General features: G+C 41.9%; 2 protein-coding genes across 3 annotated transcripts; both read left to right on the top strand.

Moving 5' to 3' along the window:
• Nucleotides 1-650: 650 nt before the first annotated feature.
• LOC106955235 (2-hydroxyacyl-CoA lyase 1-like) lies at nt 651-6,829 on the top strand. Of its 2 annotated transcripts, XM_015045304.1 has the most exons (17): nt 655-834; nt 976-1,080; nt 1,175-1,215; nt 1,322-1,402; nt 1,940-2,012; nt 2,086-2,163; nt 2,240-2,334; nt 2,427-2,539; nt 2,666-2,801; nt 3,008-3,113; nt 3,242-3,325; nt 3,408-3,509; nt 3,601-3,755; nt 4,501-4,659; nt 4,741-4,848; nt 4,954-5,140; nt 6,488-6,829. In XM_015045304.1, the coding sequence occupies exons 1-17, from the start codon at nt 784-786 to the stop codon at nt 6,518-6,520; spliced, it is 1,707 nt and encodes a 568-aa protein (XP_014900790.1). In that variant the 5' UTR covers nt 655-783; the 3' UTR covers nt 6,521-6,829. The 2 variants fall into 2 exon arrangements, with proteins under 2 accessions (XP_014900791.1, XP_014900790.1); XM_015045305.1 differs by lacking the exon at nt 4,741-4,848 and having other exon boundaries at nt 651-834.
• Nucleotides 6,830-7,107: 278 nt separating this feature from the next.
• LOC106955244 (acetylcholinesterase collagenic tail peptide-like) lies at nt 7,108-12,618 on the top strand (the record flags this gene model as incomplete). The annotated part of the gene is made up of 7 exons (XM_015045320.1): nt 7,108-8,007; nt 9,836-9,945; nt 10,132-10,233; nt 10,985-11,029; nt 11,176-11,202; nt 11,931-12,002; nt 12,532-12,618. Coding segments are annotated over exons 1-7 (540 nt in total), but the record flags the coding sequence as incomplete, so codon positions are not given.
• Between the last annotated feature and the right edge of the window lie 94 nt (nt 12,619-12,712).

Below are 12,712 nucleotides of genomic sequence, written 5' to 3'. Positions count from 1 at the left end.
TTTTTCCTCTTCAGTTCTAAAACATACATTTGTGGTGCAGATTATTTTATTTTGACAAGGTTATCACAAGGCATGCATCAGAACATATGTGCTTAACCTTTTTTTATTATTTCACTCTAAATTGCATCAAAATGCACCTTGTTGCTAATGTATATATACTGAAAATTGTGGAAGTTTTTAATTTTGAAGCATTTCTTAAATAGGAAATGGGTTATTCAGTATTTGAGCTGCAAAATCTGTGTGATTCATTGACGGATCTGTCACTGAACTTGAAATGTGATGCTTCAAAAGTACAGCCTCTAATAACTTTAAAATATTTTCCTAGCTTTAAGAAGGATGGAGCGGGTATGTAAGTCTCAACGGGTGTTCTTAGTACAGTGGTTCAGTTTAAGATGAATAGTCTGCCAAACAAAGCCTAAAGAAATTATTTCTAGAGAATTTGTAATTGTTTTATGAACGAGAGCTCACTGGTTCTTAAAGTCAGCCAGGGGGCACTAAGCTTTGCCTGGTGCTGGATCTAATTTTAACGCCGCTGTTAAGTTAGAACTGAGTCAAATGAGCTGAATCCTAAACGAGATTCGGAATCTTCATCCAGCTGCTCTGAGGACGGACACGCGTCTCTCCGCTGATTGGTCTTCATCCCGGAAACGGAACAAAAAGGGGGCGTATCTATAGTGCTCTGCTGAGAAGTCACAGCAGAGCAGTCACAGAAGTAATATCCAGCTAAATACACGTATATATATATATATATATATATATATCTTAAGCTTCTGCTCAGGAGTCATGGACGAAGTGACAGGCGCTCAGCTCATTGCCGAGTCTCTGAAAACTCAGGTGAGATCGGGCGTTCAGATGTAGCTTTTTGCCCCGCAGAACTGTGTCAGAGTTCATGTTCTGGGCTGCAGGAGTTGCCAAACTTCATAGCTTCAGGCATTTGATGACCTGATCTCATTTAGATGCTGCTTCTCCCTGCAGAAAGTGGAGTACATGTTTGGGATAGTCGGTGTTCCTATCATTGAAGTGGCCATGGCTGCTCAGGCTGCTGGGATCAAATATGTGGGAATGCGTAACGAGCAGGCGGTAAATGATCCGAACGCCCTCTACTCTTTAAAAGAGTGACTAAATCCTCACAGTATAATGATTAGATCTCACAGATTGTTCTGTCACCCCACAGGCGTGCTATGCTGCATCTGCGGTTGGATACATAACAGGGAGGTGAGACCTCTGTTTGCTGAGCAGAACAATGTGTTTGGGTTGTTGTTGTTGTTGTGTCGCTTTCTTGCTAACATGTTGCTACGTTCCTGTTGACCTCTGAACGCAGACCAGGAGCCTGCCTGGTGGTGTCTGGACCTGGACTCATTCATGCTCTGGGTGGGATGGCTAACGCCAACATGAACTGCTGGTATTACACAGTGTTGAAACTTTCCTCTTTCACTGTCACCTCTGTTGCTTTCATTCACTCCCCAAAACTATTACATTTACAATTATTATTATTTTTTATTTTTTTTGACAATGGAAGGACAACAAAGAGTAAGTACATAATTCTGAAGATATATAGTTTTCATTTTTGTTTCCAAAACATACATGATTAGTCACCTAATTATTAAATGAAGTCCATTCAAAGGTTTGTTGGAGAACATTATTGAGCAAAGAAACTCATGAAGCTTAATAAGGGAACTGAAATTAATTGAGACTGAGGTGGATTAATTAAACTGGAAATGGCTTTAAAGCTGCTCCTTAGAGAGATTATACCATTTCATTAAGAAAAATGGTCAAAGTCTGTAGAGACACCGTAACAGATCTGGAGCAGTAGATGGTTCTATATTTTGACTGAGAGGCTGAATGTAATCCCAGCTAAAAATCACGTTGACGTTTGAGATTGTAAAATGTGAAAAGGTTGACGTAGCGGGGCTGTAGAGGAAGTGTTTTCTCTACTCAGGCCAGTGCTCGTGATCGGCGGCTCCTCGGATCGAAACCAGGAAACAGCAGGAGCCTTTCAGGAGTTTCCCCAGGTGATTCTACCTTCTTGTGGGGTTTTCTTTTACTCCGAGTCTCTGCTCTGACTCCGGTTTCATTCATTTTTAGGTGGAGGCGTGCCGCCTCTACAGCAAGTTTACTGCCAGGCCCAGCAGTCTGGAAGCTATCCCATCAGTCATAGAGAAGGTGACTACGTTATTATTTGTTTTCACGCAAATAGGATTCCTTAAGAATGAAGTAGATCGTATTTGTTCACTCACAGGCAGTCCGCACCAGCATATACGGGCGCCCGGGTGCTGTTTACGTTGACATCGCAGGGGACATGGTCAATGCTAAAGTAGAGCGGGACAGAGTCAGGTTTGTTAGATTTCAATGCATCCTTTTTTTTTTTTTTATCTAAATGGCCGCTCAAAGTGTAAAAGAATAGGATAAACTGATCTCTTCTGCAGGGAAGTGTCCTGCTGTCCACCTCCACCTGTGAGTTTGGCCCCCAGCGCTGCAGCTGAAGAGGCCCTCTCCGTCCTAAAAGCAGCAAAGACACCTTTGGTCATCATTGGAAAGGGTAATGCAAAGAAAATATGCATTTTATTTTTTTCAAACTTATAGGGGCGTACCTTTTTATTTCTTTTGTCTGTGATGCAAATCAGCTGCGACAGAATAAAGCTGTGAAGGTGTGTGTTCTGAGCAGGAGCAGCTTACAGCAGGGCGGAGGCTGTGCTGACGGAGTTTGTGGAGGAGAGTGGGCTCCCGTTCCTGCCCACACCTATGGGCAAAGGAGTCCTGCCCGACGATCACCCCAGCTGTGTGGCCGCTGCCCGCTCCAGGTCGGCCACCCGCTGTAACCTAATCAAGCTCCAGAACTGAACATTTACATGTTTTTTTTTGTTTTGTTTTAATTTTTTCTAAATTTTTTTGCCTAAATTCTGCAATGAAAGATATTTATTTTTGCACATCTTTACAAGAGCGTCTCCCACAAACATTAATCAAAGCTTATTGCTTTTATTCTTTTTTTTTTTTTTCTGTCGCAAAGAGCTCTTCTTCAGGCCGACGTCGTTCTCCTGCTCGGAGCGAGGCTAAACTGGATGCTGCATTTTGGTCTGCCACCCAGATTTAATCCTCATGTTAAGATCATTCAGGTGTGTAAATGTTGTAGCCAGTATTTCACTAAACACCAGCACAGACGCTAAAAACCTGTTTGCACGATAATCTGCTGCTGCGGGCGTCACTGCACTGTAAGCAAAACGAAACCAAACGCTTCTTCCAGGTTGTCCTCTGCGCCGAGGAGATGGGAAACAACGTGAAGGCACGTGTTGCTCTCCTGGGGGACGTTGGTGCTGTTGTGTCTCAGGTCGGACATGAGATTCGGTATTTTAGCTTTCCTCTAGATGTGGACGGATTAAATAATTGTATCTTTTTTTTTTTTCCTTCAGATTCTGACGTGTGTCCGCAGAGATGGCTGGAAATATCCCTCTAAGACCGGGTGGTGGAGCGAGCTCAGAAAGAAGGTTGCTGCTAATGCAAAAATATCAAAGGTGGGTCCGACTGCTCTAATTTCGGACAAATCTCTTGCCTCTTCAAACTCTTTGCAGATATTCCTAATTGAAGCTCTTGCTTTCGTAACAGGCTCTGGCTCTTAAGGGAACTTTGCCCATGAACTACTACACTGTGTTTCATCACATTTCTCAGCTGCTTCCACGCGATTGCATCATTGTTAGCGAGGGTGCTAACACTATGGACATCGGACGCACCATGCTGAATAACTACCTACCCCGACACAGGTGAGGCGTTTTATCAGCGTCAAGCTTCAAGTGGCACAGAGTGGACTGATGGAAATGAGTGCACATCTAATAGCTGCTCTGAAATATATATTTTGATTTATCTATGATTAACTTTTTTTCTTCTTTTTATTTTTTATTTTTTATATTAAATTCTCAAACAGTATTTCCTTCTACCAGAAATGGCCGTACCTGACATTTATTTCCAACTTAATACAATTATGTCTTAAATTGGTTAAATTGTCAAACATCAATCCCAGGATTAGCCCTAACCCCATATCTTTTAAAATGAAACTATGCCTGACATGTGATCAAAGGACGCCTGGAGTGAAATGTCACATTTCTTAGCACCGCTAAGATTTTTTAAAAATGTGATTTTCAAAAAAGAAAAAAAAAAAAAAAATCGATATTTTATTTGTAGCGGCATAATCTCAAACTGCTGCAATTTAGAGGGGGGGGGGAAACAACCTTTAACTAGAATATATCTTTTATTGGGTAAAAATATGACAAGAAATAATTTTTTAGCAAAATAAGAGGTGGCAGACTTACTGGCTGCCCTAAAATAGGGTGAATGAAATTACCCAAATTAGTTGATGGATTTTTCCACATTTCTTTGTGAAATTACATCACTGTAATAAACAGATTCCTTATTCCAAAGGATTTCACATATTTCCATAAGGGTGCCAATAAAATTGGCTGAATAAAGTCATCTCAGGAGCCTGTGTGGGGTATCTGTGTTGATGTGAAGGTTGGATGCGGGCACCTTTGGAACGATGGGAGTCGGCCTCGGCTTCGCCATAGCAGCAGCTGCCGTGGAGACGACCAGGATCAAACCCCAAAGAGTCGTCTGTGTGGAGGGAGACAGCGCCTTCGGCTTCTCCGGCATGGAGGTCGAAACCATGTGCAGGTCTGTTTTTCATAATGCAGTCATGTTACTTTTTCCAACACCAGTGGACATAATTTTTATTTTTTTTCCCCTTTTTACTAGGTATAATTTGCCTGTGATCATTATTGTGGTCAATAATAACGGCATTTACAGTGGGGTAGACGCCGACACGTGGAAAGAAATGGCAAAAATGGGTGACCTGACCTCTGTGTGAGTCTTCCATTAACTATAGAGCATAGCTATAGAGCAACCTGTACAATCTAATTTGCATTTCTATGTGTAATCACCTTCCTATACGTGTGTGCTCTCCTTCAGGGCGCCTCCTGTCTCCCTTCTGCCCGAGGCCCGCTACGATGAGGTAATGACGGCGTTTGGAGGTCGGGGGTTTCTGGTGAGGACCGCGGAGGAGCTGCGCGAAGCCTTGCAGCTCTGCCTGACCGACTGGGAGAGACCGAGTCTGCTCAACGTGCTCATTGACCCGTCGTCTGACAGAAAGCAGCAGGTACATGAACGCCTCTGTAATTACACTGATCGTCACGGTTCTGATCTGAATTGACTCAGTTTTTATATAGTGCCTGTATTCGTCCCACAAACTTCAATGTATTCCATTGAGATTTTATCTGATTGACCAACATGAATTGATGGATGATGAAGAAGTGCAAGGAACGGTGTCTTTTTTTTTTTTTTTTGCTTGTTTCTTTTTACGAAAAAAAATTTAAAAAAGGATGTGAGCATTTTATTTCTTCCCCCTTTTCTCTGCCAACCCTAAATAAAATTCAGTCCAGTCAATTGCCTTCAGAAGTTACATAATTAGTAAATGCTCATCCACATCATCAACTGACAAAGTCCAGTCAAGGAGAGCATGAATTATTGAAGCAGCCACTGTAACTAGACACCAAACACTAGCTGCATTTATTTACATTCACAGTCATTCTTTTATTTATTTATGTCCGATATATATTTATTCTTTTATTTATTATTATGTCAGTTTTGGTCCTCCATAAAACAGGAGGTGTAGGGTGAATTCACGCCACCCTGTGGCCTGGGTATGGTAACTGCAACAGACAGGAATATAAACAAATGCAAAATCTTATGATCTGACTTAGAATTTTTTAAGACAAAAACTTGCTCAGTGTAAGAAAATGTACATTTCCTTACAACAGAATGTATTGTAAGAAATAAAAGGATCAACAAATGTACTTCCCCTATTACTACATCTCCCGAGACTACACATATTCCTAAGCTATATATATATATATATATATATATATATATATAAAATTTTAGATTTTGTAGGAAGTAACGGGGAGCACAAGAACCTTTTTGACCCTCACAGCAGCATAGCTGGCTGTCCTTAAAGGATAAAAGAGTGCTGCAGTTCAGGATTTGCATGGAGCATCAAACGGCTCGACCCTCGTCTCATCCTCCCACCGCTTTGTAGACCGACGTCCCACCCTGAAGCATTAATCCGTGCACCCCAGGTGCATAGCCAAACTGTTGTATCCCCCTCACAATCCCTTCGTCTAACTCCAAGCTGGCCTTTCTATTTCAGGGATCCTGTAATTAGAAAGCACAGCCCCTCTTTGTTTATGTTGAATGTATCCACGCAACCCTCAGCAGGCAAATCTGAAGGTTGCGTGAAGGTCCGTGTCTGGTGCTGAGCTCCGCGCCTGAAGAAAACCTGTTTCTTTTTATTTGAAGTGGGTTGGTTAAATTGGTGTTTAGCATCTATTTATGGTTATAGAAGACGAAGTCAAGCCTGAGAATAATGACAATAAACCCCAGTGGTTTGATGGATGCTATATTAACATGATAACCTAATGGATTTTGATGGTGTCTGTGTTTACAGGAGTTTCCTTGGCTCACGCGCTCCAACCTGTAAGACTCGAACCTTCGTCCAGAACGTCAGCTGATGAGCAGTGGAAGCTTTAAGACATGAAACTGTTTTAATTTTATTGATTGTTCCTATGAAATAATTAATGTTTTGTGATTCTTGCTACGTTTTAGGAGCTAACAACGTTTTACAGTTCACACAGTGAAACTTTTTTCACAATAGTTAGTATTTTCTTCTGAAAGTCTTAATATGATAATATTGAGATAATGAATATTGATGCTGTTGAATAAAATAAAATAATGCTTATGTGACATGACTGGGCAAACAAACCAATAAAACCAAATGAGGAACTTAAAAGTGCAATTGATTTTTCAATTTTTTTTCTCATCTTTGAGTTTAACCTTCACATGAATGAAAAAATAGATGATCCAGATAATAAAAGTGCAACTATGAAACAACTTTCAACTACACATTTATTACATACACTTTCTATATTGTTGACTGATGGGCAAGATTGTTCGAAGGTAAAAAATATTCATATTAAAGTTATTTATAAATTTAACAGATAAATTAATTTCAATACTGTGAAAAAGTATTTTTCTTCTTACAGACTTCTGTTGCTTCTGTAACACCAAACTGTTTCAGATCAGAGATCAAACTATGTATCAAAAATTTCACAAGTAAATACAACATGCAGTTTTGAAATGGTGCTCTGACTGAGGAACAGATCTAGCCAAACCAGCATAGCTCTACGAGAAAAACACAATTCCCCCACCATTTTTTAAAATCTCTTTTCCTATTGTTTAACTCCACTCTTCCGAGAGGTAAAATGAACCAGAACGATACCCAGTGACGTACAGACCTCACTTGCTTCGGTAAAGTTCAGTGCCAAATGGCATCAGAGTTTCAAAAGATGGCAAAGACCTTTCTCATATTCGTCAAACATCTTGATACCTCCTAAAGACTTTTGGCAAAATGTCACGTAGACTAAGAAAACAGAGGTGTTTCATTTCTGACACTACAGTGCAAAAGTAAAATGCATTTTATCTTGCAAAAAAAAATAAAACATAGCAGCAGTTTCTAATTGAGGTCACTCTTTCAGGATGGCAAATGGTGGATTTGTCTTTATTAAGACTCCCTACCGAGGAGTGGAAACAACAATAAGACCCCTCTACAGTAGTAGGGATCTAATATTGGCACTGAGGGCAGCTGCTGTGCTGTCTCCTGTAATTTTAGAGCACACTGATGCGGAGGAAAGATTTAATGGGTATTGGTCAGCGTACTCTCTTGTGAAGGCGTAAGGGAAACCAACAGAACGAGCGAGCAGAGAGGGAGGGCAGAGAGGGAGAGGACGGTGAGGAGAGGAGCCGAGAGGGGAAGGCAGAGTTTCAAGGCTGCTGTGGCTCAGACGTAAAGTCGGGCAACTATCTGTGGCAGCATGACTCTCCTCGCTGTTGGACTGTGTCTGCCACTGTGGTTTTCTTTGTGCCTGGCTCAGTCCTCGTTTCTGGACAGCTTCCTGTCATTCCCAGCAGGTAGGCACATTCAAAACCATGAGCTTGCACATGCGTGGGCTGTTGTGTGAGTGAGTTACTGCACTAAGTGCATGCGTTACACATGGTGCTGAGGGCTTCTGGAAATACGGATTGTGAGTTTCGCTGCGATCTCATCATAATGTCGGGTTGTTTTGATTTTCCTTGTTTCCCTTGAGGTAGACTGTAAATGCCTCTATAAATAGTGAGAGGAGCTTCAGTCCGTCTGCGAGAGGCACTTCATATCTCTGTCTGGGTGTCATGATTTGATATTTTGCACCTGTTTTCGTGTTGCTTATGCTGCTTGTGCATCTTGTACCCTCTTGTAAGGTGTCTACCAAAATATGCCCGATCACTCCACACTGTTGCTTCTTTGCAGATGCATGGGCACAAGTTTGAAGTTAAAGATTTCTTTGCTTGTGTTTACGATGAGGTCAGAAATGAGTTGTAACAGTGTGGCGAGTCATTTTTTTTTTTTTTTTGAATATTCAATATCATTGAAATCAGCCATTATTTTTGCCAGCCAATTTGTGACTATTCTGCAGGAGTTATATTGCATTACAGTAAAACATTTGCCCTCACTAGTTCAATATTTAGCAGAGATAGTTAAAAAAACACACTCACACACACACACACACACACACACACACACTGGTAGTGCTGCTAGTACAACTAGCAGGGCAGAAGTTCCACAAGTAAGACATGGTGCTAGACTAGTTGTGCTAACTAGAAGGCTTTTTGACCTCCTACTCAGCAGGAGATTACCTAGACTAATCTAAGTGGACAACATTTCAAATACTTTTTAACATAAGGACCAAAAGCAATGTTACAAGTCAAGCAGTAAACATTTAATAGCCATTTTGAATTTACTATGCAGATGAATTGCAGTATTGCACTAGCCATATATTGGAACATTAACTTCATATTGGTGAACTACTTGACATTTTTAAATGCTGTAATTCACTAGTCTGGCAAAAAAAAAAGCTTCACCCAATTAACTAACACACACTTAGGCTTAATTACAGCATTTTATCAAGTCATTGAACTTGATACAGCATTTTAAAAGAGCAGACCGTTTACAATATTTTTACTATTTACAAATCGTTGCACACTGGTTAACTAGTTAACGATTTCAAATGGAGTAGCTTACTAGTCTGGCTGAAACACCTCGCATGAATAATGCTAATGTGAAGGTAGTTCTAGACATACTACTCAAGTGGTGAACACTTTCTAGTGAACATGTACACTATTTGACATTTTTAGTGTAACATTGACAATTGGACTTCCCTTAATAAGTCACATGGCATCCTTCCATTGGTCAACCAGCGAATACATGTTTCCACCACCATTCTCCTCAAATAAGTTTCAACTAGCTGACTAACTGAAGCTAATTTTCCGTGTCAGTGAGCCACTGCAATAAAGTGCACAAATTCATTAGTTGACTTTTTTTTTGTGATCTGGACATCAATGGTCTAGTCAACAAGTGCTCCATTTAGGCTCTTTTTTTTTACTAGCTTAATTCTTTAGCCACTCTAGTTGTCTGACGTGCACATTCAACGATCACACGTTTAACACTTGACACTAGAGCCATCCATCGATTTGGTCTTGTTGCTAACTGATGCGTCAAAAGCCAAGCTGAGACTTAAGTGCTAACTACGACTAACATTTTTTTAACTAGTGTAAAGTTAAATTAGAAGGTAAAAACAATGTTTGATTTCAACTGAATATTTGCATAAACAGCTCGCTATTTCGACAGGTAAACAAACTTGACAGATCAAGCGAACTTTTTAACCTCTGGCTTAATTTGTGACCGCATGTACGCTGTGCACAGCTCTCAGGTCCCAGGAGCAGCAGAAGAGATTTAACCCATGCTGTTTACTGAGTCCTCCACCGCCCCCGCTCTTTCCTCCACCCCCTTCACTTTGGCGCCGCCACACACTTGTGAGTCATGTGACTTTCTATTGTGGAGTATGAAGCTGTTGATATGTCCTTAGGTTACAGTCATACGGGTTGCTAGACATTGTTTGGCACTAGAGTTCTCCTGGTGTTTTTGGCTATGTTGTGACAATTAAATGTAGATCTGACTCAATCGAAATCAAACCTTGCGTTTTTTGTTTTTTTTTACAGGAAGAAGACGGTTCACGTCGTGGCAGCGAGTCTGGCCATAAGAGTAAAGGTTCTGCCTGTGCCCAGGGCCCTCCTGGCCCCGCTGGACCGCCTGGGCCTCAGGTAAAGCACCAAACTCTTAGGATTCGAGATCTTGTCGCTGACATTTCAACACGTCATTCCTGCTTCACGCCCAAAACAATCACGTGGCTTGACTACAAATCACTTCATAGAAAGGAACAAAATGTGACGAATCGGCACTCTGGCGAAAAAATAAATATTTGCCCCAATCTCCCCTTCCAACTTGATAGTTCCTGCGGAGAAGATGGGGATTTCTCTGGCCCTTGCAGCACAACAGTCCATTAACGCGCCACATTTAGCTGCGACACAAATAGCCTTTTTCCACTGCCGGCCAGTGTGCCACACATCATTCTCAGAAACTGTCCGAGGAGCTGGAAAGGCGGGCTGTGTCGCGTAAATTCCAGGGATCTCCGACGCACGCCGTGCACGCGTTTGTGTTTTCAAGTCATGACAAATACATAATAAAAAAAAACAAAAAAACATTTTGATTCCGCTTGTGCTTGTGAGCCAGATCTATGCGCTGCCGAGAAATTAAGTTTCTGTGAGTAATAGGCGGCTTACCTCAAGCGGTTGTTGAGGCTTCTGCTTACGCCACCAGATGGACTGACTGCAGTTCAGTCTATCAAAAAGACCCATGAGGCACTTCTCGAATCAATAGAGACCAGTCAGCCTTCAGCTAATTAAAACTGCAGCTCTGCTCTCCAAGAAGCATGTTGCCGACAGTAAAACTAATTTAGATGGCTATCTACGTGATTCATAACCAATTATTTTTGTGTTTTCTTATGATAACAAGGGTCCCCCTGGATTTCCTGGAATGAGAGGGCCTAAAGGAGAAAAAGTAAGCAGTTTATTTGATTTCCTCGTCTTGTAATTATTCCTGAAAAGGCAGATTGAATTGACCTGTTGCACATAACTGAAAAATGCTTTTGGGAAGTTCATTAAGCGCCTGCTGTCCTTGTCCCCTCCTCCGCATCCTGTCGCCAGGGAGAAATCGGAAGACCCGGGCAAAAGGTGAGAGCCCCCGTCAATCATGCCGTCCCTGCTTGCCGCCGTAAGTGAGTTTTCTCAAAAGCGACACAAAGCATCCCCTCCGCATCCCCTGCGAGCGAGCGCACATCAAGAGAGGCACTGTGTGCGAGTGCACAACCTTGACAGGAGACAGAGCAGAGCAGGCTGTCAGGATGCAAGGGATGCAGGGGTTGCTGAGGCTAAACGCCTCAGTCATGCACGCTGACATGATTCAGCGTGCGGCATCAGGACAGTCGCGCTGGAGAAGAAGGACATCTCCCGATCTCCAGACGAAGATCAGGAGACTCTTGTTTGTTTGTTTGTTTATTGGCAAAAGCAAGATGAGAAGCGAGCTCCAAAACGTTCCTGTCAGTGTTGCGGCGCAGTAAGTGCAGCCCCTCACCGAGCAGCTTTGCAGCACTGCGGTGCAATTTAGCTTAGTGCTTCAGCCAGATCATTAATCATTTTATTCCCAACAAGCAAAGACTCCCAGTTCTATATACAGCCATCATTTAATTAAAGAGAGCAAAGTGACAGTGCTCGTTAAAGCCATTCTGCCTCTACATGTGCAGCAGGAATGGACAGATATTGCACCGTGCTGCCTGTCATCTAATGTAACATTCAGACTTCTCTCCCTCTCTCCCTCTCTTGGTTTTGTTCTAAACCTGTAAAACAAAGTGACAGTAAAAGCCCTGATTTCATAAACTTACGAAGCTGATGTGTCACACCAGGGTCGGACTGGGCCTCCTGGGCTTCCTGGGCAACAGGGACCAGCAGGATGGCCGGGACCACCTGGGGACAAAGTGAGTAAGTCAGACCTCATAATGTTAGAGACCTTGCGAAACGCCGTATAACCGACACAGCGCCTTGCAGAAAGTATTCATGCCTCTCGAGCTTTATCGGAGTCGAGAGGCACCGCAGAGCGTTCGGGAGACCCGGTGGAGGGGAGGAGTTCAGAAAAGAAGCAGCTAAAAGTCCCACAGTAGCTCTTGAGCAGCAAAAATCCACAGCTTAGGTGAACAAATTTGTTGACAGGACAAATATTAGTCAGAGAACAGAGAACAAGAGTTGCTATAAGAGGAAGAAAACCAACACTGGACATCACCTGAACTCAACATCCATACTGTGAAATACGGCAGTGGCAGAATCATGCTTTGGGGAAGCTTTTTTTTTTCTCTTGAAACTGGGGTATGAATACTTTTGAAAGATTGTAAATAGCAGGGAGTGAAAGTAGGGGGGAAACATTTTCAGCTGGGGTTTAATTGGACGTGTTTTTAAGAAGTTAACCTCCTCCACATGTTTAAATATATATATATTTTTTTATATTATCAGGGTGAGAAAGGTGACCCGGGTTTGATGGGTTTGCCCGGATCTAGAGGACCAATGGGGCCAAGGGTACGATCCACACATAAAGCATTGGTGTCAACTTTACCCCTTTTTTTTTTTTTTTTTTTTTTTTTTTTTTTTTTTATTTTTTTTTTTTTTTTTTTTAATTTTTTTTTTTTTGGGTTTT

The sequence above is a fragment of the Poecilia latipinna genome, unplaced genomic scaffold, assembly GCF_001443285.1.
Source record: "Poecilia latipinna isolate Pla-1442-1.1 unplaced genomic scaffold, P_latipinna-1.0 Scaffold719, whole genome shotgun sequence".
Lineage (NCBI taxonomy): Eukaryota > Metazoa > Chordata > Actinopteri > Cyprinodontiformes > Poeciliidae > Poecilia > Poecilia latipinna.
This window is presented reverse-complemented; position numbering and strand designations above follow the sequence as displayed.

Bases quoted from the DNA above. Each gene is read 5' to 3' on its own strand.
- LOC106955235 (XM_015045304.1), top strand. From the start codon at position 784: ATGGACGAAGTGACAGGCGCTCAGCTCATTGCCGAGTCTCTGAAAACT. The intron at 1,216-1,321 runs GTGAGACCTCTG...CTCTGAACGCAG, and splicing joins GTTGGATACATAACAGGGAG to ACCAGGAGCCTGCCTGGTGG. The intron at 2,802-3,007 runs GTCGGCCACCCG...TCTGTCGCAAAG, and splicing joins GTGGCCGCTGCCCGCTCCAG to AGCTCTTCTTCAGGCCGACG.